The following is a 25,719-nucleotide window of genomic DNA, read 5'->3' on the forward strand; positions in this document are numbered from 1 at the left end:
GCAGAAAAAACAAGACTCACCCTCCTGGGTGAGGCCAACCCCCACCTTCATTAGCTCCCTCCTCCTTTACAGAGCTGAGAAATTTTAATAGGTCAGTATGCATCTGCTGCATCCGAGTCAGCTGGAAGGGCCATGTGGTGGGGGCTGCAGGTCGATTTTAGGCACTATCTTCATTATATTCCAAATGGTGATTATGTTGGTAGGGTCTGGAAAGCCATGATTGTAGTCGTGCATCTCCAGGAGGAGCATCTGGTCACCCCTCCTGCCACCAACCAGAGCCTAGGGCTGCAGCCCCAAAAGCCCTCACATCAAACTTGCCCTGTTGTTTTCAAGGAGCTTAGAGAATAAACATAAAGGCACAGGAAAATAAAACATGAAATGCATTACCTATGGAAGAACACAAACAGAAGAAATAAAAAGCCTACAGAAGTAAATTAAAGTGCTTAGAGGTTACTGAAGTGGAGATTGATGGTTTGGAAAGACTGGAGTCGGAGGAGGTTAATCTGGGAAAGATTCACACAAAAAAATAAGCTACAAGTAGAGTTTGAAAGTTGGAAGAGGATTTAGGATTGGTTAAAGGACTAGGGGATTTTTCATGGTAGGAAGGACACGTACAATGGTATAGCCTAACCCCACTGGGCACAGCCCAAACACATATTATAAACTTCTATCTGCTTAACTACGCAATAATCACTTAAATTGAGTCAAGAGTTAAATCAACAGTACAAGCCAGGCATTCAGCAGGGTGCTCAATGGCTTCCTCAGCCTCTCTTTGGTCCAGAGTGTAATAGGATCTTAAGTCGGTCAGTAATGTTAGCATCACTATTCCCAGCCCCGAGCACTTCACAACACCCTTCTAAGAATCCACAAAAGCCAACCAGAGTAATCAAGTACATTAAAGCCCAAAAGGCTTATTACTGTAATTCATCATGCCCATCAACTCCTCCAAATTTGGATTAGGCCAGATGCTCTGGCCTTTCAGGCCACTAAGCATATTACAGCTGTGAATCAACGAGATTGAGTGAGGTGTGTGGGAAGGAGAAGGGGAAGGGGAGTAGGATGAATTGAAGAGGCTGTTCTCCTGGATGGGGGTGTGTGTGTCTCTCCTCCCCCAGAAAAATGTTCTTCTCATAAACATGGTCAGAAAGGAAGAGGCTGCCTACAAACTGGAGAGACTGCCTACATTTCCACTGTCCTGCCAAACTCCCTAAATTTCCGGGGTTAGGGACCATATGCTAGAGTACTGTTCTCGGGTCGCCGCTAATTTAAACTGATTACTGTGGACTCATATCCCTTTACTCGAGAGTGGGACGCCACTCTCTTACACTAGGAACAATTATTGGATACCCAAACTGGTGGGACAAACTGACCTCAGGAAGTTTACAGTCTAATAAGACAAAAGATGGTTGCTTAAAAGACAGTTTTTGAAAATGGTCATTTGCTGTCAAATATCTATCAATCAATCATATTTATTGTTTACTGTGTGCAGATCACTTATTAAAAACTTGGGAAAGTACACGTTCCTTGCCTATGCATGAAATGTTTTTTGTTTCATTCTTGACTTTTATAGTCCATTCATTTTATGAGTGAGCGGGGCAGAAAAGAGGGAAGCCATGGGAAGCATGGGGATGCATGAGGAGAGTGAGTAGCAAGTGAGGGAGTGCAAAGGAGGGAGTTGGAACAGCCAGAGGGGAGAAAGGGAGATAGAGCCAAGAAAAGGCAATGAGGGAAGCGGGGGACTGAGGTGTGTGGGTGTAGAAAAAAGGCTGGAAGTGTGACAAAAGGGGACACAAATAATTTTCTGGCAATAAGCAATACTCTAAAATGGGCCTTATGTAGACCTATCAATACATCATCTAGCTTTTAATATTAGTCCGAGCTTTAAAATACATTTTTTCTTTTGAATCTGGCTGGTTTCTGGGTAATTTGCTTATACCTATTTAGGCACAAGAGAAAAAAACAATTGAGAACCATAAAAATTTGATTTTTTCTTGTTGCTAAGAATGCAGAAAGCATATTTTCTGATTAACAGCAATGACTTTTTTTTATGTTCTCTGGTTTGAAGAAACTAGCTTTGTTCTTTTGACAGGGGACATTTCCCCCAACCCCAGTTTCCCTCCACACTGCAAAGAGACCGACCATTCAAGTGGAGGATTTGCACTGCAGTTACTGATTAGACAGGCCAGAAGCGAATTGTCCCGCACTATCCCAGACGAGCAATATCAAATACGTGATATGTGAATGAGAATGAACAACGCTTATGTACTCACATTTGTCCCAGAAGAAGTGGAAGGGAATGCAGGGCTTGACTGAGCAAAGGGCCTTGTGGGAGCTGGAGTGTAAGCAGATCCAATATTGGTGGTATAATCTAAACAACAAATCACACACACCTAATGAAAACCTAGTTATTAACTGCATTTAAATCGTAATCACCTGGGCATACCTAATCGAAAGACAATTATTCTCCAGGCCTCTATCGACAAATACCAACAACAGGGACATAAATCTTAAAAAAACATTAAAATTCTGACAGGTTTGCTCGTTTCAGTCGGTGTTTCAAGACTTTGGCGAGAGTGGAACTGCGCGGGAAGCTTTAATGATGGAACATATCACGTAATGTTTATTCACAAATCAAACTTCTGCCCCGTGTTACTTTGGCCATCTATTCACTCACATGCAGGGGATTATTCACCTTCGTTGCCAGGAGAGTTATAGACAGTTGTGCTGTTTGGAGAGGTGCGTAATGTTCCTTCTGCTGCCCCCACAATACACCGGACACCCATGCTGGAAAAGGAATGAGAGGGACAAAGAGGAGGAACTTCACTGCTTACACTTGAAATACAATGATTTGAGACACCAAAGAGATCAGCTCCCAGAGCCACTACTTAACTTTTCAGTAAAGACGATGCATTTTTGGGTGTGCAGTTTCCCCTTAATATGATGCTCCCAGTCCTAAATCAGAAGGAGAAGATGAAAAACCAAAGGTGATCAATCACAGCAAATACTGAGGGCAGGGAGAGAGAGCAAAAGCTGCGACTGAAAAATCCAAGGGGCCAGGCTAGATAAAAACGCACTTTATCTGAGGCTTGCTTCTCCCTACTCTGCCCACTCAACTCAATCATTCAATCAATCAGCGTAATTATTGAGCTCCTACTGTGGTCCCTCCCAATTTGTGGTCACTGTGGTCATGAATCCCCCAAGCTCTCTTCCTTTCAGCAAGTCCACTTCCTCTGTTTCAAAACCCCTTGTTCTCTCAATCCCTCTCTTCTTTTTCCCTGTTCTTGCCTCTTCATCATCCCTCTCTGCCCTCTGAGCCTCCACCTTCAACTGCCTGGGCTTAGAGACCCAATTGTGCTAGACATCAAATTTCCCTTCCATTCCAAATAGAGCTTGGTTTACCCTCATGGATCTGAAGAAAAACACACATCACACGCTCACATATCAAGTCACCAATCTCATAGATTGGCACAGACACCGGTGTACAGAGATGGAGAAAAGTCAGCAGAGAAAGAAGCAAAGGCTGAACTGGGACTAATCAATTATTCCATCTTTCTTCTCCAGAGATGGCTACTTTAAATGTAGTTAAGGTATTGGACATGTATATGAATGAGACAGTTCTGAACTGCCTTTCCTTAACGGAGCTACTAGAATTGTAATTTCCATCACAGCTCCTTGATGCTTTTACTTGGCATTTTCGTTTGCCAGTAAAGACTGCTTTATCAGTGTCAACGAGAGAGGGTATTTTCAGCAAAAATAGCTGAAGATGGAAGAAGACACACGAGTTATTTTCCAAGGCTCGGTCCAGGGGCAGAGATCTACCGTGATGATGTTGGATGATCCCAATCAGAGGAAGATGAAGATGGAGTCAAGGATCTGACAGGCCCAAATGCTCCAGGGTCCGGGGCAGCAGCGCAGCTGGCTTCAGGCTGCCACCTCCCCACATACAGTGCCATGGCCAGGATCCAGTGGTGCCCCCTGGCAGCACCCTCTGAGGTAGGGGCAAATGGGTCGTGATGGGAGCCCTGGAGACCGAGCAATTTGAGAGCGGAGCAGCAGTAGCAGTCCCGGAGCTGTTTACTAGCTCTGCTTTATGGCTGGAAGAGGTCCCATACCACTGACTAGAGCAGGACCCAGGGTCCTAGGCCTGGATAAAGCCCCGTGTCATGCAGAGCCCAGGACAAGTTCCCTGCTCTCCCTCCACTTCCCCGTCTCTGGCTCTGAGTTCGGCTTTTACTCTGGGATATTGTACAACATCTTCCTGGCTGTTACAAGGAAAATGCTAAAGGATTTAACACATGACACAAATGGAAGAATTTGAACTGGTAAATTAAGCAAGGAACAGCAGGCAATGAATAACTAATTTTCAAAGGAGAAAAGTGCACATGGACTGAGAAAACCAAAGGTTAAAAAAAATGAGCCGAGGGCTTAGTTTTGTTGAGTGATCAAACTTCTCAGCTGACACCTTAGTTTTTGGTGATTCGAAGAACTTTTCCAACACAAACTTGCCCCCCGCTGCACTGGGGGAGGTTATAGAGGACCTCTGAACTAATTGCTTTGCTTCTACCCCAGTTTAGCACAGTGGTTGGCAAATACATAGTTTTACTACCTACATACTACCAGTAAGACTGCAATTATTATTATTATTCTGCTCAATGCTTTTCTCAGGAAAATGTCCATTTCCTGAGGGTGATCTAAAATTCTGATGTGCAATCTATAATTCTATTTATTTATATTGATGCTATTGATGCCTGATTACTTGTTTTGATGTCTGTCTCCCCCCTTCTAGACTGTGGGCCCCCTGGGGGCAGGGATTGTCTCTCTCTGTTGCTGAATTGTACTTTCCAAGCACTTAGTACAGTGCTCTGCACACAGAAAGCGCTCAAAAAATACGACTGAATGAATGCATGAATGAATTTCAAAAACAGGGTAACAAGATAGATGGGAAAATTCAGTTAACAAAATCCTCTCCCTTCTCTCAGCATGTCTCCACTCCAGGGGCTCAAACCTGCTGTCCCGTAGAAGGCAGCGGCCTCTCAGCCTGGGAGCCTCATGCGGGATAGGGACCATGTCCAGTCTGATATTGTATCAAACCTAATGCTTAGCATAATGCTTGGCACCTAGTAATAATAATAATAATAATGGTATTTGTTAGGCACTTACTATCTGCCAGGCCCTGTACTGAGCACTGGGGTGGATAAAGCAAATCAGTTGGACATGGTCCCTGTCCCACATACGGCTCACAATCTTAATTCTTATTTTACAGATGAGATAACTGAGACACAGAGAAGTGAAGCGACTTGCACAAGGCCACAGAGCAGACAAGTGGCAGAGCCAGAATTAGAACCTATGTCCTTCTGACTCCCAGGCCCGTGCTCTATCCACTACGCCATGACCACGTCACCAGCATTACCAGAGGGACTGGGCACTAACGGCTGACGTCGGGGTCCTCCGCCTGTCTCCGACTCACCTTCAGATCAAAGACTTTCTTGTCGCAGACGCTGCAGACGTGTGGCAGGTGAAGGGGCGTGACGCCGTGGAGGTCGTTGAGGTCCTGGGGCTGCAGGGCCGGGAGGCTCTGGCCTTGTTCCTCGGGCTGCCGCATCCGGGGACCGCCGAAGCCCGTCTGGCCGTCGCTGAGCCTGCCGAAAGGGCCGGGCCCCCCGGGGCCGAATTTGGTGTCGGGGGTCGGCTCCTCGGGGTCGTAAAGCTCGTTTCTGATCTCGTAGGGCTGGCTGGTGGGCGGGGGCCACAGGCCAGAGCCGGCCACGAGGTCGCCCTTGCTTTGGCCGGGGAAGCCTTGGGGGCTTTCCCAGTGGCTGTTTGTGCCGGCCCCGAGGGGGACTGAGGCTGGTTCTACTTTCTGGTTCCCAGGCGGGTGAGCGGTCACATGCTGGTCACCAGAAAAGCCCAAGGATTGTCCTCTTGGCACGTGCTGCTCTTGGGGGTTTAGTCCGTAGAAGTCCTTCTGAAATGTGGTTTGGCCGCCTGGCTTAAGATGTCCTGCATGACTGTAATGGCCCTCATAGTTGGCCCCTCCAGGGGTTGGGGCCGAACTGGGCAGAAAGCTTGGCTGGCTCCCGGGCTCTGCCTCTGAGGCATATACCTGAGGGGCCCCGGGCTTGCCATAGTCGTAATACCCTGCGGCCACCGCCGTCGGGGAAGGGACCCCCTTTCCAAGGCCCAGGATGACAGCTGGCTGGGGAGGGGGTTGTGCGATGAAAGGGTGCATCATCAAGGTGCCGGGGGACTGACCCGGCCCCAACCCGGGGCCCTGGGGCGGCCCGGCCTGGCCGGCAGAGGGGAAGGCGATCCCTCCCGGTGGGAACTGGGCACTGGGCATCCCCGGTGGGTGCTGGGGCGTGCCAGCGTGCCCCTGGGCAGCACTGAGCACCGCCGGGGGCCTCAGCTGGTTGAACAGCGGTTGGGACATGGCCACTTTGGAAAGAACCTGGTTCAGCACCGTAGCGGCCGCAGTGTTGCTCGTGACCGCCGTTTGGGCCAATTTGAGCCGGTGGAGTGTGAGCTGGGCTTGCAGCTGGGCGAGCTGGAGGCTCGCAGGAGACGGAAGCAGGGGGTTCGGGGTGCTGATAGAGAATGGATTTTTGTCCAGGAGTTTGGCAGCACTGCAATAAGAAACAAGTTTACATGAACACACTGCTTCTAAATTGGCTTAGCCACAGTTTCCTTTCCATTCTCTCTGTTCCACAGCATGCTAAGAAAATAACTTGCCCCCAGGACCAAAGCCCCAATCCAGATCATCATTTTTGCTCTTAAAATGAGTTTAAAAGCCCCCAAATATGGTAGATGTGTTCTTGGAGAGTACTGGGTTGTAGGAATCATTGAACCAATGAGAAACAGGAAGTGAGATTCTCATCATTTGACCGTAAACCTAATCCACCATTTTTCATCAACTCAATCACCCCAAAGACATAACCCAGGACCAGTAAATGACTCGGATTCCCTAGGTAGCTCTTCCCCTGGAGCTTTCCTGTTGAATCAAAATAACCTTAATCTCTCTCCAGTTGGTCAGGTATGGGGCAAGGGAAACCATCGAGCTGACGTGGGAAACTGAACTCCCTTTAAGGCTGTCCCTTAAAGTGTTGTCATGTTTGATGTTTGCAGTGCCTGACGCTGTTTTTGCTTTGGCCTCTGAGGCTTGAAAGGTGCTGGCTGAGTAATCTGAACAGAATGTGAAAAGAAGCTGAGGCTGGCCTGGCCAATATTCAGTGACTGATTTGGAAAGAGCAGTACACACAAGTCAAATCCAAAACCCAGTCCAATCTTTGCTCCCTGGTTCAGAAACACCCTGTTTTTCCTAACAAGGTGCTAATACGGAACCAGTATGGTTTCTATAACCAAGGTAAATAAGGGTGTGGTTTTCTTTTTTCCAAGAACTGCCTCGTAACCCAAGAATGACCACTGGTTCTTGCCTGATCTTTGCCTGTGGACTGTTTTTTGGAAAAAAAAGTGCTGACTTTTCAACCCAGATATGTGAAACTCTGGACTAGGAGAAAAGTTATTTCCGTTCACAAGAATAAGAAGGAAAGCAACATATCCATCTCTTCAGTGTGAAAAGGACTAAGAATCACATATGGCTCTATTCAGCCACTCTAAAGCACCCAATAAATACAATATACTAACAAAATCATCTTAAAATATGAAAGCCCCAGGTCGGTTTCTCAACTAGTGGATAGAGCACAGGTCTGGGAATCAGAAGGACCTGGATCTAGTCCCGGCTCCGCCACTTGTCAGCTTTGTGACTGTAGGCAAGTCACTTAACTTCTCAGTGCCCTTGGTCCCCATATCTGCAAAATGGGGATTAAGACTGAGAGCCCCAAGTGGGGCGTGGATTGGGTCCAACCTGATTACCTGTATCCATCCCAGAGTTTAGAACAGTGCCTGGCACGTAGTAAGCACTAACAAACACCACAATTATTATTACTATTATAACTCCCTGAGGAATATGTGAAAGGTAGGAAGCCAGAGGCTTTAAAGACATCATTATTCTGCATTGATTGTGTGTCTTCCCACTATAGTCAATCAGTGTGATTTATGGACAGTCATGCTGTTGGTCCAGTGGAAAGAACATGGCTATGAATCAGGAGAGCTGAGTTTTAGTTCCAACTCTGCAAATAGGGAAATGTCTACTGGGACTATGCCAACAGCCATGAAGGTTTCTGACAGATGTAGAATGATCTGCATACAGTAGATGATGCTCAATAAATACAAATAGTGTTTTATCAAAAAGCCACCTGGGCCACTGCATGAAATGGATAAACATGGCAGGAATCCTGAAGAACAGCTGACTAATTTGGGTGGCCAAGACAATGGAGGTTACTTCCTAGGTCATGGCACTAGCACAGAGCATTGCCATTATACTGTGGTCATTCTGTCCCAAAATAAGTCCTGCATATAACACTCCCCCCCCCCCAAAAAAAACCACCCTCTGCATTCCTGTCCTCCTACTCATCAATCCATCAACTAACAGTATTGATTGAGCATTAACTCTGTGTAAATCATTGAATTTAAGAGCTTGGGAAAGAACAAAAGCGTTGTATCCATCTACTGTACTCTGAGTCCGAGGGGGAACACCACTGGTAGGGACAATTTGTAAGTGACCCTGGGAAAGCCACTATCACTGCAATCAACTCCTTCAAGTAAATGCTCAGGTTCTGAAGTCTTGGGAGCGAGGTTCATCCACTGTTCCTGATGGGAGACTCTTTTCCCCACCCTATTCACCCTCCCTCTGTGTGTTCTATGAACATGGGTCTAATCTTAGTCTCCCTATCAAGACTGTAAACTCGCTGTGGGCAGAGAATGTGTCTACCTACTCTGTTATACTCTACTTTCCCAAACACTTAGGAGCGTGCTCCACGCACAGTAAGCACTCAATAAATACAATTATCAGCCCACCCTCAGCCCCACAGCACTTATGTGCTTATCTTTATACTCTGCCACTTCCTCTAGTTGTAGTTTATTTTAATGTCTGTCTCCCTCACTAGATTGTAAACTCCTTGAGGGCAGGTATTGTGACTACCAACTCTATTATAATCGTACTCTCCCAAGCACTTAATACAGTGCTCTGCGCACATTGAGCACTCAATAAATACCACGGATTGATTGACTGATTACTGATCACCCACTGGGGAACATGCACTGTACTGAGCAATTGGGAAATACAACATAAGCACATGACTTTCCCTGCCCCCAAGGAGTTTACACTCTAATGGGAGAGATAGGCATAAAAAGTTTACAGTGGAATAAAATAAACAATTGAATGTACTATTGAATATACTTATATGATCAAACGCTGAGGATGGGCATAAATAATTTCATATGCTCTAGAGGTGGCTGTGAAGTAAAACGACTTGAAGAGTTGGAAATTAACTGGGGAAGGCTTGTTAGAAGATGTGAGATTACAGTGGTGCTATGAAGTGGAGAAGGCTAAATTTTGGCAGATTTGGCAAGGGAGAGGTGTTGTCCAGGGCAGGGGAGCAGCATGAACGAGGGTTGGAGGTGGATGAGATGAAAGAGGGCAAGGAAAACTTAGGAGGGGAGCTAGGAAAGAGTGAAAAGTATAGACTGAGGAGTGGTAGGTGAAGAGAGCCTAAATGTAAAATGGAGAGTGCTGGCGTACAGCCTTGAAGTCAACAGTCATGAGTTTTTGCTTGATGTGGAGGGAAATGGTTAGTCAACGGAAATTTTTGAGAAGGGGAGAGATTGTGGTGAATGACATTTTAGAAGAATGATCCAGGTCTCAAAATATCTATCAATCTTATTTGTTGAGCAAGTACTGTGTATAGAGTACTGCACTAAGTACTTAGGAGAGTACCTTATAACCGAGTTGGTGGATGCGGTCCCTGCCCACACAGAGCTTATAGCCTAGAGGGGGAGATGGATATTAATATAAATTACAGATATGTGCATAAGTGCTGTGGGCCTGAGGGTGAGCTGAATAAAGGGTGCAAATTCAAATGCAAGGGCAACACAAGAGGGAATGGGAGAAGAGGAAATGAGGGCTTTGTAGGGTAAAGTCTCTGGAGGATGTGTGATTTAATAAGGCTTTGAAGGTGGGGAGAGTGATCTGTCAGATAAGAAGGGGGAAGGAGTACTAGGCCAGAGGCAGGACGTGGGTGAGAGGTCAGTGGTGAGATAGATAAGACTGAGGCTCAATGAGCAGGTCAGCATTAAAGGAAGAGAGTATGTAAGCTGAGATGTAGTAGGAAATCAGGGAGGTAGGTTAGGAGGGGGCAAGATGACGGAGTGCTTTAAAGTCAATGGTAAGGAGTTTCCGTTTGATGCGGAGGTGGTTGGGCAACCATTGGGGGTTCTCCAGGAGTGGGGAAACATGGATGGAATTGTTTTATAGAAAAATGATCCAGGCAGCAGAATAAAGTAGGGACTGGAGTGGGGAGAGACAGGAGGCAGGGAGGTCAGTCAAGAGGTCAGTCAAGGTGGGATACTATAAGTGCTTGGATTAATGTGGTAGTGTTGGGTAGAAAAAAGCAAAACAGGTTGGACCCAATCCCTGTCCCACACAAGGCTCACAGTCTTAATCCTATTTTACAGATGAAGGAAGCGAGGCACAGAGAAATGAAGTATCTTGCCCAAGGTCACACAGCAACCAAATGGTGGAGCCGGAATTAGAACCCAGGTCCTTCTGAATCCTAAACCTGTGCTTTATCTGCTAGGTTAAGGTTCTGAACACTGAGCTGGGTCACCATAGAGGACCAGGATGGCTCACAGCAGAACTGGTAGCACTCAAACTGCTGGGTCCAGGTAGAAGTGAGCTGACGAGGAGGGATAAGAAGCAAGATTCCCCCCACCTTGCCCTATCTCCCCCTCACTCCCCTGATTTTCCTCTTTTCTTCTTCTCCCTTTCGGCCCTTCCCCTTCCCTCTTTTAACTCATTTTCTCCTTTGACCTTCCTTCCAACTCAATTTCTGACGCTTTTTGGTCTGCTTGGAGGTCCTGACCTTCCTTTGGAAACTGTAGTTAACCAGCACCAGCACCATCACCTCTCCTCTCCTTGCAAGTGAGGGAAAGAGTTGGAGAGATTAAAAAGAAGCAGCCAGAGATGCTACTGAGGGAGATGGACGGGGGGGAAGGGAGGGTCAAACTCGTGACCCCTTGTGAGGTTGCCTGAAGTCAGTCGGGACAGCTGGCCGCAGGCAGGGAAGCGGGAGAAAGCAGCAGCTGATGTGCCCCTCCCCCATTTTTGGCAGTTGAGCTTCTTGCTCCGGCCCCAGTCTGATGAGGCGGTGGTGGCTGCTGCTGCTGTCCCAGTCTGAGGGAAAGATCATCTGGGTGAATTGAGATGGCGTGTGTGAAAGGAAGTGTGAGTGGGGTGTATGTCTGGGTCTCTGTGTCTCTCTCCTATTTCTACATCTATGGGCATCTCTCTCACTCCTGTCTCTGCATCTGTGTGTGTCTCTCCTGTCTTTGTCCGGTCACTGAAACTGTGTCCCTTCTCCTGTCTCCACCCAAGTCTCTCCTGTCCCTGCATCTTGTGTCTTTCTCACTCCTTTCTTTGTACCTGTGTCCTTCTCTCTTGTCTCTGCACCTGTCTCCTTCCCTCTCCCGTCTCTCCACCTGTGTCTCTTTCCCTCTTCCATCTCTGCAACTATGTCTCTTTCCCTCTCCTGTCTCTGCAAATGTGCTTCTTTCTCTCATCTGTTTCTGGGTTGTTCTCCCTTTCCTGCATTCTTCTCCCATTATCTTGGACCACAGTGGTCCATCTACATGGATTAATGTACCTGCCTGAAAACAGTAAATATTTTCAACTTGCAAGCCTTTGCGGGTACAGTCAACATATAAAGGTTCAATTGCATAAGTGACCCATCCATTGGAATGAATCTGCCATGCCACGGCCAAACAGTCTGGTTCCTGTTCCAGCATTTCTATTAATGTGGAGCCCAAAAATTACAATCGAGGGAAAATCCATCTGAAAATCAGTGGATTTTACTGTGATTTGCTGTAACTCTTGAATACTGCAAAGTGTCTCTGTCTGGGGGGAGAATCGGACTCAGTTCAGACTGGCAAATGTTTCATTAGGAGATGTGCGTCACTTTCGTGGAATGTTCTACTCAAAAAACAAATGAGATGATAGTTCTCCCAGTCCTTCCTGCTTATTCCATGGTAATGTTTTTGAAAACTAGGCTGACGGTAATCCTGTTCTACTAGCAAGCAGGACATTGGGACCCCCTCTCAAGCATGCCTGCCTGCCACACCAGTTCTTGATAACCGTGCAAGGGGGCACACAATGGGCGTGTCACGGTCTATGTCCTACAACAAGCATCACGGAGTGTTCTCCAAACTGAGTACGCTCTATCCAGACATAAGAGTCCAAGTATTAACACTGAGCAAGAATGGCCAGGGATCGTTGCCAGTAGGTTAACCAGTCTGGTTTGACTACAGGGCATTTTTACATTTTTTTTTCACTTGTCTGGGCAGTGTACAAACCGGAACTGCCTGGCAAAACCAGGATGTATGATCAGACTATCTCTCCCCAGTCTTACCAATTTATGTTTCATCTGATGGAGAAGCAGTGTGGCCTATTGGAAAGAGCACGGGCCTGGGAGTCAGAGCAACTGGGTTGTCATCTTGGCTCCACCACTTGTCTGCTATGTGACCTTGAGCAAGTCACTTAACCTCTCTGTGCTTAGTTACCTCATCTATAAAACGAGGATTAAGATTGTGTGCCCCATGAGGAATGGGGACTGTGTTTAACATGATTATTTTGTATCTACCCCAGAGCTTATTACAGTGCCTGGCACATTGAAAACACTTAATAAATACCACTGATGGACTGAATTTATTGTTTAGGATTCTGAGTCAAGTATTTACCAAATTGGTTGACTTGATCAGGAGTAACTAGTGGTAGGATCTCCAAAGCCCTTTGGAAAACCTTGTGTAGCAGAGGTCTTCCTTGAGGTCTTCCTTCTACCACCCCAGGCCTTGCCAACTCAATATCCACCTTGAGAAAATTATATCTATCAATTTATGCAGTTATCTATTCACTTTCCAGTCATCTCTCTGTTTCCTCACTTGGTCCCACTATATGCATACAATTATTGTCTGTTGCTCTCCCCCATTACACTGTAAACTCCTAGAGGTTAGGGACCATGACTGACTTTTATTACATTCTCTCAAGAACTTAGTACACAGCTCCGTATGCAGCATGTGCTCAATAGGTAATGATCAGCCTGGAAAGAAAGCCCAGCTCATCTCAGTAAGAAAAAGATAAAATGGTTAACTCGGGGGGAGGGGTGGGGGGAGGGGGAATACTGTAAACACACTGTTTAATAATAATAATTATGGCATTTGTTAAGCATTTACCAGGTGCCAGGCACTGCACTAAGCACTGGGGTGGACACAAGCAAATCGGGTTGGATCCAGTCCCTGTCCCACATAGGGCTCACAGTCTCAATTCCCATTTTACAGGTGAGGTAACTGAAGTATAGAGAAGTGAAGTGACTTGTCCAAAGTCACAGTGCAGACAAGTGGCAGAGTCAAGGGATTAGAACCCATGACCTTCTGACTCCCAGGCCCATGCTCTACCCATTACACCAAGCTGCTTCCAACAGAGGTGAACTGGCAGGGAGCAATACAATAGGTTGCTTGGGCCTGTTAGCTCACTGTGGAGAGAGAACGTGTCTACTAATGCTGTCACATTGTACTCTCTCAAGCACTTAGTACAGTGCTCTGCAAACACTTGATAAATATGACTGATTGGGCCATAAATCAATTGAGCATGCTGAGAAGGCTAATCACATCCTCTAGAAGAATTCTGTCTCCCGATAGCATCCTAATTCATATACAAAGGAAAAGATGTTTTGACCCTCATCAAGTCATTCTGAGGGTCTTACTTAATTATGGCTTACAAAATGGATAATGAGAAAGTGATGTATCTGTTGCTGTTGAAGTCTCAGAGATGTCCTGTTTCTTCACCCCAGACTACACAGTTTTCCCTACCAGCCATCTTGCAATTTGTGCTATTGGGAATGGGGACCAGCTAAGCGTACGGTTGCCTCGGCACAAACCATCGTCATGACAGCAAAAATACTCTAGTGAATGTCTTGTCAGTGGTGTCTAAGCAATGCTCACTCCAAACGGCAAAGACACAGAAAAGGTACACTACTGTATTTTCACAGGCAGTGTACAAATGCGCATGAGATTCTCTCTCAACAACGCTCACACTTTTCAGCATCATTAGGCTCATCTTAGAACTGAAGGATGACGCTGCAACAAATTCATACGCAAGACTCAATATCACTGGGGCGGGATTTGATAAAACCGGGTTTGCTTAAAAATAATGTATTGGATCAGCAGAAATAAACGCACCTAATAGCCTTGAAGAAAAAGAGAACTTAGAAGGTAAGTGGATCTGCACAAAAGGAAGCAAGACTCAGGAGATCCAAATGAGAATTGTTTCTCACAGTTTAATTCCACAGGGTTGAAAGGACATTCAATAGAATAGGCACCCCAGAATTTAACAGCAGCTGCAGTGATTTATTTGGTAGTGCCTTTATAACCTGTTTTAACACTTTCTGTCATTTTATGCTATATAATAAGATGTAAATTTGGGCAAGAGTATTACAGGAAACCATCCTCTTCAAATATGGATACCAGGATCTCGGTTTCTGCTTGCAAGACAATCTAATGACTATAAGGCCTGGATATTTTGGGGGGTGAGCTTTCCTTTGACGTATAGAGATTTTGGTTTAAGTGATGAAAATAGTAAATAGCTAGCTGTTTGTAAATGTTTTTACCTTCGAGGGAAATGTTTAAAATGCTACAAATAAAAAACCCATTGTGTATAAATTTTCTGTTCTTTAAGCAGAGTTTAGATTATCATGCAATTGCATTAAGATTTCCATTAAGCAGTTCAGTAAAGTCTACAGCACAGATGATTGATAATCCACATGCTATTTAATTAGGAATGACCTATAAAGAAAATGCACCTACAGCAAATTATCTACACCACTGTCTTAGTGGATACGTATCTCCTACAAGTGACGAAGCACATCCAACACGTATCCCTGCAAAAACGTGGAGACGTGCTCCTTATGACACATATAAAACTATCTTCTCCAGACCACTTTAATCTATAAAGAAGGACATTCTAAACCCACTTGTGTGGCCTGGGTGATTCCAGCCGAGCAAGGCTGGTGAGCTGGGAAATCTCTGATCAGCACGTCTGTAGAGGCCCACACAAGACAAGCATGTTTGAGAAAACAGTGAACTCTCCGTGCCCAGGAAGCTGCTTCCATCATCCAGAACACTTTATTTCTCCATTTTATAGCCCTAAAACAGAGACTGCTTTGTGTTAGCCATCAGCCACTCTCCATACCGCCTGACTTTAAAAAAAAAATTAAAAATCCAGTAGTTTCTTGCATATTGAAAACATTCTTTGCCCCTCCATTCCACAGCAGAAAGCACATGGACAGAACAATGGAACTGTAGGAAGAAGGATATGACTATAGGTCATAAATCTATAATTCCATTTCTTCCAGTGGCAAAACCACATTCAGAACCTGGATTTCAAAGTGTGGCTTAGCTGGATTTGCAAATGTTAAGGCAACTCTGTGGTGAATTCGCTATCTTCCTCTTTTTAAAAAACAAGGAAATACATTCAAGGAGATGGTTCAAGGCTAGAGATGGAGAAGAGAAAAGTATACCACTTCTTCTCCTTCTGAAACGAAAGGACCACAAGTTAGCCAGACTTGGGAGTAACCATGAACCACACTAGTAAAAAAGCAGGAACTGCACTGGAGCAGCTACTGAGGTTTGAATTATTTCCAAATGGACTTCTTTCCTCACCTCTATGGCTCCGAGCTTCCCTCTGCTACATCTCCAAAGCCAGAGACAAGCCCGTCTGCTCAGGGGCTCTGGACAGGGCAAGTCCACAGAGGGCATAGTGGTGGTTCGAGGGCTCTAAGAGGTGTGTGTGCAGAGCTGGCTTCACTGCCGTGTGGTCCCGAATGCTGTCCAGAGCAGGAGCAGGTGGCTGAATTTGCAGTTGGCAAACACCACTGTTGCTCCTGAAGGGACCTCGGAATACCTCTGAGAATGGGGGAAGAGCAGGCCTGCATTCCCACTGATTCAGCTCTTTCAGCTGGCGGAATGTGGCTCCACAGCCGTGTCGTGGATGTATTTGCCTGCCATGGTCCTCATCAAGATGCAGGGCCAACCAGAGCAGCTCTGCCCCCAACACCCATGTCCTGTTCGCTTTCCATGCTGTTGGAAGTTGTAATTGCCTAATCATTCCACCCAGAAAACATTTTTATTTTCACCCCTGATGTTAAGAGAATCAGACCACCTTCTCCCCATACCAACATCTCCTTGCGGGTGGTTGGAGGGTGGACAAACACTCTCTTTCCAGGAATTATTGCTGGCTCCCATTTTACAGAACAGCACCTCTTCTTCCAAGGTCATTCCCTCGGCTTTCCACTTCCCTTCTCCTCCATAAAATAAAACTTCTTTTAAGATCTCCTGGGATCACACTATGCTACTGAGAACCAAAGGAAGGAGGAAAAAGCCACAGTCTACATTGCATTCTTAAATCCTGAGTGACTGACTCTCTTTATGGTGAACTTTGGCTAGACTGAATCACGGAATTTTATTTCAAAAGAAATGTAATTAACTGCTCCACTATTCAAGGCATGGATTTTTAGGGTTTTATCCAATTTGAGTGGTTTCCATCATCCCCCTCTATCATGTTTTAAAATTTAGGATTAAACCTCTCAAAATTTAATTCCTATTAATTTTAAGTTTTCATTAACGTTGTCACTGCCCAAACGGACAAACTGACATACAAATCACTTGTGCTATGAAATCTAATTTGTGTAATGAATCGTCAGCATGCCACAATCATCAATATCATCAACACATTTTGGAATGCAATATCTGGATAATTTGTCTATTATTTAGCAGGTATCATATGCTTTTGTTTTTCTGGGAAATTTCCCTTCTCCCAACTTGTAGAGTTAGAAAATTCCTTGCTTAGTCGCTTTGGTCAAGTTTTGCTTATCCCCTAGAAGAATGCCATTATTTTTCTTATTCAGTTTTGGATCTGTGCTGGTTGAATACACTAAATTAGTCAAGGTTGCCTTGGCAACCTCAAATGTCCTCAGTCGGCTGTGATGTGGAACATTCGTTTAGGCATTTGTAATCACCAGAAACAAATGTTTTCATTTCACAATTTGGATACAATACGGTGGCAGAATTAGGGGATTTTCTTCCCACAACATGAGTTTATTCTGGAACAAAGTAGGTGTCTGTAGATTCAGTGTTGAGAGAAGTAGCTATGTGCAGGTAAGTAGTGTAAGTCCAGCCATGATGCTGATACATTTCCCTGCTTCTACCTGTGTTACATCACAGAGCATTTTCTGTTTCTGTAACTTTGTGGAACTGCACATATAAAGCAGCCATGACAATTTAATCATAACAATAATATAGGAATTTGTATCCAAAAATATGAACCACAGTGGTCACTTGGAACCAACTGTCCCCTAACCCATTAACTCCGGTTGAATCAAAGGTTACTGTGACATAGTTTTCCCATGACACAGAGTTCTTCGAGAACACAACTACAGCACCAAAGCAGAAATGGCTGTATTGCTTAAGAAACTCTTTCCATTTGGATGTTTTTGCATGTAAATCATAAAAATAAAATCTAAAGTAAAGCTCAAGTCTTGAAACTCAAATCTGATTTTTACTTCAGTTTAAAAAAATAATGCAACTCGATCCCCTGAATTTATTTACATCTATATACATTAAATTAATAAATATATTAAACCCTTAAAATATCCACATTCTACCAACATTCAGATCCACTGTTACTGTAAACTAGGCGTTGTCTTTTTCTTATTGGAAATGTCTTATCCAAAGTGAAACTGGAGTACATTTAAGTTCATTTCAAGTCAGCCTTGTAGAACTGGACACCACTTCAGCTTCAATTTGATATAAAGCTCAATGCCCTGTTATCACCAAACCCAATCTCTCTTTCAATCCTTCAAAGTTCACGCTGGCCTTCTTGGTTCTGCTTTCTATTCATAGGTATTTAGATATGATATATAAATCCATAGTGATATATACCTATGTGATACTATATATACATATTCTACATATGCATAGCCCAGACTACTAGAAAGAACATGCAATTGGTAGTCAGGAACCTGGTTTCTAGTCCTAGCTCTAGCCAGTTGCCTGCTGTGTGACCTTGGGCAAGTCACAACTTCTCTGTACTTCGGTCTCCTCATACATGAAATTGGGATATAGGACTTGTTCTTCCTCCTTCTTAGTCTGTGAATCTTGTATATTATTGTTTAGGATGGGGAATGTGTCTAATCTGATTATCTTGTATCTAAATCCAGTGCTCAGTCCAGTGCTTGGAACATAGTAAGCACTTAATAAAATCCACCATTATTATTAGTTGGCCACATATTTATAGAGATATATACAATATAACATGGGATTTTTTTTCTGAAAATTCCTTGAGAAACATTTTTCTACAAAGTTTAAAATTTTTAACGTTGCAGATAAAACCAGCTGCCCTAATCTCTGGAAAACTGTACTTTATCTAAGGCTTCCAACTGTGTCAAAGAAAACGTTTTAAAATATGACATTTTAAACCCAATGAGTTTATTTCTACTTTTCATCTCTCAGCTACAGGTTGAAAGGGAAGTGGTTACAGTTTGAACTGTATGGATGAAAGTGTTTTACTTGCAGGCATAAAAAATGGGAAATAAGTTTCAAAATGTTTACACTGAAGATACATATAATAAACAGAATGGAGCTTAAATTATCCCAAGTGTCAGACAGAGAACTGGAATGCGCTTACTTCATATCCTGGAGGTGTCTTTTCTAAGTGCACACACAGATGGTGACAGAATTGAACACCCACTGCACCAAAATAAAACTAGACACTGATGATGAGATTATTCTAAAGAGTTAAAACAGGCAAAAGCTAACAGTTTCAGGTAGCAGAATCCCTGTAACGTAGTTATTTCTTCTGAAATGGATTGATCCCCTTCAGATAAAAAGTTGCAGACTAATTCCTATTAACTGTGGTATTTAATGAGTGGTTACTTTGAACACAGCACTGTACTAAGTGGTTGGGATAGTACAATACAGCATAGTTGGTAGTCACAATCCCTGCCCACAAAGTGCTGACAGTCTATAGTCTAGAGCCTACTGAGAAGCAGCATGGCCTAGTGGATAGAGCACAAGCCTGACAGTCAGAAAGAACTGAGTTCTAATCCTGGCTTTGCCACTTGCCATTCATTTTCTGTGTGACTTTGGGCAAATCACTTAACTTCTCTGTGCCTCAGTTACCTCATCTGGAAAATGGGGATTAAGACTGAGCCCTGTGTGTGTCCAACCTGATCTACCCCAGAAGTTAGAACAGTATATGACACATAGTAAGCACTTAACAGATACCACAATTATTATTATAATCTACAGCTCCTAATGTAAATTTACTGTCCAAGAATGGTAATGGCTTTTAATTTTGTTAACTATTGCTGTAAATGTTATGAAAAAATAGATTTCTTTTAAGGGTGGACCAATATTTAATTTTAATAAATTACACATGAACGTTTGCATTTAAGATGGGTTACAAATATTTCAAATAGCTTATTCCCCAGTCCCCATAGGTTTGGGACATTCAAAAGGTAATTTTCATGCGATTATGTCTGTTACTGCAATCTTTATGAGCACTATGCTACACTGTTAGGTTTAGAGTCAAAATTAGAAAGCTGACCAAATTTAAAGGTTTCCTTCTTGTTTTAAAAACCTTTGTTTTAAATTTTTTTAAATAAACAACTATCTATTTTTCCCACAGATAAGTAGGACGTCTCTCAGTTCACACTCAACTGGGAAATAACAAGAGAGGGAATGATCCTTCTTCAGAATGCTAAAATTTTCATGGACAATCAGTTGATCATCATTGTACTAAAATAAATCTAGGATTATTAAGCTAGCTGCTTCCCAAAGCCATCTGGAACTAAGGGGTTAGACAGTGAAATGATTTCATAACCACATTCAGTTCAGTGGACTCACTCTGACGTTAAGATCTAAATGTTTGAAAAAATACATACCAAGAACAATATTGGAATTGGTCTATAATTTTCAGTTTTGAGTTTAAAGCACTATTCCTTTCCTAATATCTTCCTCCCACAGTAATCTAGATGGATCACCACGGCCTATATTGTTGGATCACCATGGCCTATATTGTTTGATTTCAAGCTGCTTTCAAGCACAAAAAAATTACAATGCCTACAGATATTTAGAACCACACAACATGTAACAGCAGCAATAGTGTCTGTCCATCCTGTCTTCGCCCTCTCACCCTCCTCAGTCCCCACCTATGGCAACCTAGCCTTTGCAGGACAGACGGTATCAGAAATTAACAGTTTTCCGCCACAGTTTTCAAGGACTTGGACTAAGCTGTTAAAAGACCGGTCTAATTGAAGTTAGAATGTTAACCACCATTATTAATACCTCTGTATACAAATACTTCTTTCAAGTCAATCAAAAATTCTCATGAAAAATATAAGGATAAAGCCTGATAACTAGTTGATAAGGATTTGAAGATTCTTTTTTCATGAAGTTCCACAACGGCAGGTATATTCAAAACCAAAGAATTGCAGAGGTCAACAGCTATTTTCAGCTCTCTATGGCAGGGTATAAGCCCTAGCAAATTGGATGTAACATGTTTCCTTTGAACAGCAAAGAAACCAGAGATAAGTAACGGTTAGCACTGTTAGACTACATACGGCACTGAAGTGCCTAGGGAAAACAAGTACTATAGTATTTCACATACTTTAAAAAAAACAAAACTACCGAACTCTGGGTAAAATCCAAGCAGGTCAAGAGTAATTGTGGCAGAAGCAACAAACACAGCTAAATTCCATTGTAAATTTGACATTGTTAACTATCTTCTGAACATACAACTTGCTGTTTCAACCATTGCTAATTAGGAGTACCCACGAGTTAACATGGACAGAGATCGCTCTATGGTAAAATTGATTAGAACATTATTCTGGTAAATAAGGAAGTCATTTTGTTGGAAATATCAAATTCCTCAAAATTCTATGTGGCAGCTGTTTGGGAGGGGGAGGGAAGTGTGTGAAAATATTAACCCCGAACTTCACAGTTAGCAGACGTCTCTGAGCAGACATGCAAAAGAAAAACCCAAATGAGAATACATTAGCAACATAAAATGGTAAGTGTAGCAGTAAAATGGGATTTTTGGTTCACATCCACTGCCAAAATTTTATAAGTTGTGAACCCCACTTCTTTTCTCTTGGTAAAGTTTTCATTTTCCTTCTGCACAGCCGCATGCAGAAAGCCAACCCTCCTCTATCGTCACCATATATGCTGAAGCTGCTGTAAATTGCCCGGGATAAAAACAAAGAGGTAAGTCACTTGAGGCTTTCCCTGTGTCTGGATAGTTCATAACATTGACATAAAAAATTGTTTTTTGAATCTTTACTTCAGAGGCTTAAGCAGGTATTTTTTTCTTCCTAGAGATTCCAAAAAGGCTATTACTGAACTCTTGCTTTGACATGAATTTCAAGCTTGGTTTACTTATAAAAAATTGTACCATGCCCAGTTCTGGAGGGTTCAATAATGATTTTGAAATTGATTTTTCTCTGTAAATTTCCCTTTGTTCAAACATTTTATTCTCCCCATGATCCTCACCCAGACAGGCTAAATTGAATTTGCATTTTATGAAAATGGGCCATTTTTATGTTTGGGCCATTGCAAAAATCTCTGCCTTTGCATTCACATTCGGATTCTGGAAATTTCCAGTGATTTAAGTGAACGATTCAATAATGCTGAATATCCCATTTTCCAAGCCAAGGGTCAAGCTGAATGTGTAACTTTCCACTCCTTATAAACCCTAACCACAACGTTAGGCTTGCTATGAGATGATTTCCCTTTTAACATCGCTTATCAACTTGTGAAAATAAAAGCAGGATTGAAAGTCTCAAACCGGGGTTGTGAATGGCATGGTTATAAGGAAAGAAAGTAGCAGATCTACAAGAGTGGCTTTTTCTTGCAAGCCCTCCATTTCTTTCCCCTGGTGTCTGTGATTCTTTTTTTCCCTAAAATGAAAACAGTTGGTGGGCATTGAAATATCGTATACGCATGCACAAACATTTAACCTCAGAAACTTGGGAGAGGACGGTTGTCTTAAAATTCCTGAAATGAGGAAAAAAAAGAAGCTCCATTACTCTTGAGCGAGACAGCCAGTGTGACATCATTCAGTCTTACCTTTCTGCAAAAAATCGTGTCGCCAGACAGTCCTGACCTGCAGGGACTAGAGCCAGTAGTCATTTTTGCTCCTGCGCATGTGCCTCCCTATGAAATTCCAGTGACATTCTCCCAGCTTTCTGCACGCTGGCTATTTTCAAGCTTCCTCTTACAATGTCACAAGTTGGGGAGTGGAAATGTGACAGAACAAAAAATCCTCCTCACCCCCCCACCCCTCCACTCCTCTTTACCACCATCACATATCGAGTACAAGAAGTAGGGTCACATGGTACCCAGAAGTCATTCTTGCTGCATTACACATGCAGAGTGTAAATGGCAAACAATATCAGTTGATATTAATGCCATATGTTCTCAGTCTCTTCACATATCAACACCCCAGGGCCGCCCAGACAGGTCTCCTGAGAATCTGAGGAAGGACGGCCCAGGCTAATGGGATAAATTATGTAAATCATTTTCATAAGATATTCAGGTCTGCAGCCATACTGGCTTCACTTAGCATTGGACTTATTGACATATGCTTTGGACCAAGGAGGCACACAAACTGATCTTTCATTTTAGGGGGCATAGACACCCCTTCCACAACCCAAAACTCTTTTTTTCACCCTCCCCTGGAGGGCTGGCCATCTGATTGTCTGCCCCCCTTCCCCATCCTTAAACCTTCTCCACTTGGGACTAGAGTCAGTTTCCCGTAGTTTCTCATGTGGAGAAATCCATGCCCCCTTTGCCCTGGGTCTTTCTTCGTAATGATGTTCCCACGGTAATCTTAACAGCATGGGTCCTGTCTCATGGTAGTGATCCTGATCAAATGCAATATGCTATTACAGTCAGGGAATGATATGATATGTATCACCCTTACTCTGCCTTCTTCCCATAATATAACTGGCCCTCTCCCTATCCTAGTTTTTTCTCTTCTACAGACTGCTGCCATCCAAGTCTACTGTATTGCTTTAAAAAAAAAAACCTCTCTGGGGATAATTTCCAACCAACTGTATGTACACATCAGGATTAAAAGAGACAGTCATCAGAGTTGCCCAGAGATGGAGTAAGTTTGTAAAGTCTGAAACAGAACCACCAAAGACCTAAAACACATGATCAAAAATATCCATTAAAGAAATCACAATGATTAAGTGCTTAAAACTCTTTTCCTCCAATACACTGACCATAGGCAAATGGATACAGTGAATTTTTCAGAATTTCACCACATGGAACCCATCTCTCATTGGGAAACAGATGACCAATTCTCCCTCCCTCAAAAATTGAAACGAGACCCAAACGCCTGCCTTCCATCAAGTGGGATAGAAAATAAAGGTGAAAGCCAATCAGATTTGCCTTAATAACATTTTCAGCTGCCCAGCTGGCCACCCTGCCTTCCACGTCCCCCTGTAAGCTCCTGCAAAAGAGTAAGGGTTCATTCTTCCCTTATCTGGTCACAGTTGTTGCCAGTTCACAATCAGTTCCTACCAGGATGGCATTTGCTGCCAACAATCACAACTACCTAAAGGTGCCAGTCCTGACACTTCTGACTTATGGAAAAAAAAAATAAAAATCAAGGTGGGCCGGTTGGTTGCTGCTCTGCATGACACAAACACACACACACACACACACATACTCTCTCTCTCTCTCTCTCTCTCTCTCTCTCCTTTCTCATTCTTTTCAAAGAAGTTTTCTAATCAAAGTAGTTCAAAATGACCCAAGCTGCTGCATCTCTCTCTTCCCCTTTTAGGGAATGCATTTTTCTGTGTCTCTTGTTCTCCCCTTGTCTTTTTTTAGACTTACTGCAAATCCCTGCTTGTCAGCTCCTGAAGAGAATCCCATCCCAACATGTTGAGTGAGGGTTTTGCTCCTGAGGAGAACCATATCTTTAATTATTGCCTGTGAGTGTGGATTAACAGTTAGAACAAGGACAAAAGACTCCTTATCATTAGTTTGGGGATGCTAACCCAGCAGAAGGAAGGAACACACTCTCAGAATAAGAAAATGCAATTAGAATATTCCTCCATTATTGTTAGATTGACTTCTTGCACAATTGCTACTGTGACTTACTCTTGGGGTCTCCCTCCACCAGGAACCCCAAGAAGCATCTGCTGCAAGTCAAAAGCTATTAAAATCCACTACCATGTAAAAGAAAATTACGCTTCTCCATTCCAATCTATTCTAATACCCCATTTAGACAAGACACAAGATTCATTGATATTTTCTGCCCCTCACTCTATGATCACAATCAGATCAACAGGGAGGGAACTGAAATAGAGGGGTGAGAGGGGATGACGAAAGGAAATTAGTCTAAACTCTTGGGGCTGGGGATAAAATGTGTAGATTAAGGGGAGAGATAAAAGAGGGAGTTGGATATATTAATAGATGGATATTCTAAAATAAGTTATTGAAGAGAAGGTTAGGGATGCTAGATGGTACCCATATTTAACCATTAGGATTGATGGCAAGGAAGAGAGCTTTCTTCAAATATTCTGTCATTAGTGTGGGTGATGGAACCGTACGATAGATGGACCAATGGCCTGAACCAGTAATAACACTGCCTATGTTTTTAGGATGCTGGCCCATTCTTTAGGGATACCTACTGCTCAAAACCTTCATGGATTGTTTATTGTATCTGTTCTGCTGAGGAGAAAAGAGGGACGAGGGGGGAGAAATGGATCAGGATGATAAGCAGCGATTCTCCCCATTTACTCAGCTGCATGAGGCTTTCAGAGCTCTGCCAGAAGCACTTTCTAGAATTTAAAAATAAGATATTCTTCCAACCAATCACAAATCTAGTCTGGGGCAGGGTTTGTAGCCAATGTTGCTGAAGTCCCTTAATTCCTGGGATTGAGAGCCAGGACTTGCTGTAACCTCCTCCCACCCACACTGAATGCCTAGAGCAGTCCCTCAGCTGCCTGACATTGGCCAGTGTGCAGGGATAAACCTGGTGCCTGCTTGGATTAGCCACCTTCTGTCCAAGAGTCCCAGTGGCCCAAGTGAATAGAGAAAAGAGAGCCACTTCACCGTGGCCCCTGGATTTCTACAAATATTTTTAGGTCCACAAGATGCCATCTGTCCAAAGGCAGATCCAGCCTTAATGAAAAAAATCTTGCGTTTAGCTAACATTTTTCTTTACAAAAGTGCTTTTATTTCAGGGATCACATCACAATATCCCCATACGGTAGGGGTGGACTGATAATATTAATTCTGTTTCACAGGAAACTGAGGCCCAGCAAGTTTGAATAATACCATCAAGATTATAGTGGCAGAGCAGGGAGAAAAATCCAGGATTTCTGAAACTCAGCTCTGCACTTTTTCCACTACACTACCCTAGACACTTCAAAGGAAATAAACAAAAGATGCAAGCATGGAGGAGGTTACTGCAAAAATGGAGCCACAGTCCCAACAATGAAACACACAAAGGGAGGCTGCCCCCCCAGGAGAGCAGGACAGAAATGA

At 43.5% G+C, this 25,719-nt stretch overlaps 1 protein-coding gene across 3 annotated transcripts in view; it reads right to left on the minus strand.

Moving 5' to 3' along the window:
- Positions 1 to 25,719, minus strand: part of RBM20 (RNA binding motif protein 20) — a 154,037-nt gene that overhangs the window by 40,148 nt on the left and 88,170 nt on the right. For all 3 annotated transcript variants that reach the window (XM_029080497.1, XM_029080499.1, XM_029080498.1), the window contains exons 2-5: positions 5,468 to 6,623; positions 2,891 to 2,952; positions 2,693 to 2,784; positions 2,271 to 2,368 (exon numbers count right to left, since the gene is read on the minus strand). In XM_029080497.1, the coding sequence (XP_028936330.1) occupies positions 2,271 to 2,368; positions 2,693 to 2,784; positions 2,891 to 2,952; positions 5,468 to 6,623 (1,408 nt within the window). The remainder of the gene's footprint in view (positions 1 to 2,270; positions 2,369 to 2,692; positions 2,785 to 2,890; positions 2,953 to 5,467; positions 6,624 to 25,719) is intronic.

Source organism: Ornithorhynchus anatinus, chromosome 16 (assembly GCF_004115215.2).
Source record: "Ornithorhynchus anatinus isolate Pmale09 chromosome 16, mOrnAna1.pri.v4, whole genome shotgun sequence".
Classification (NCBI taxonomy): domain Eukaryota; kingdom Metazoa; phylum Chordata; class Mammalia; order Monotremata; family Ornithorhynchidae; genus Ornithorhynchus; species Ornithorhynchus anatinus.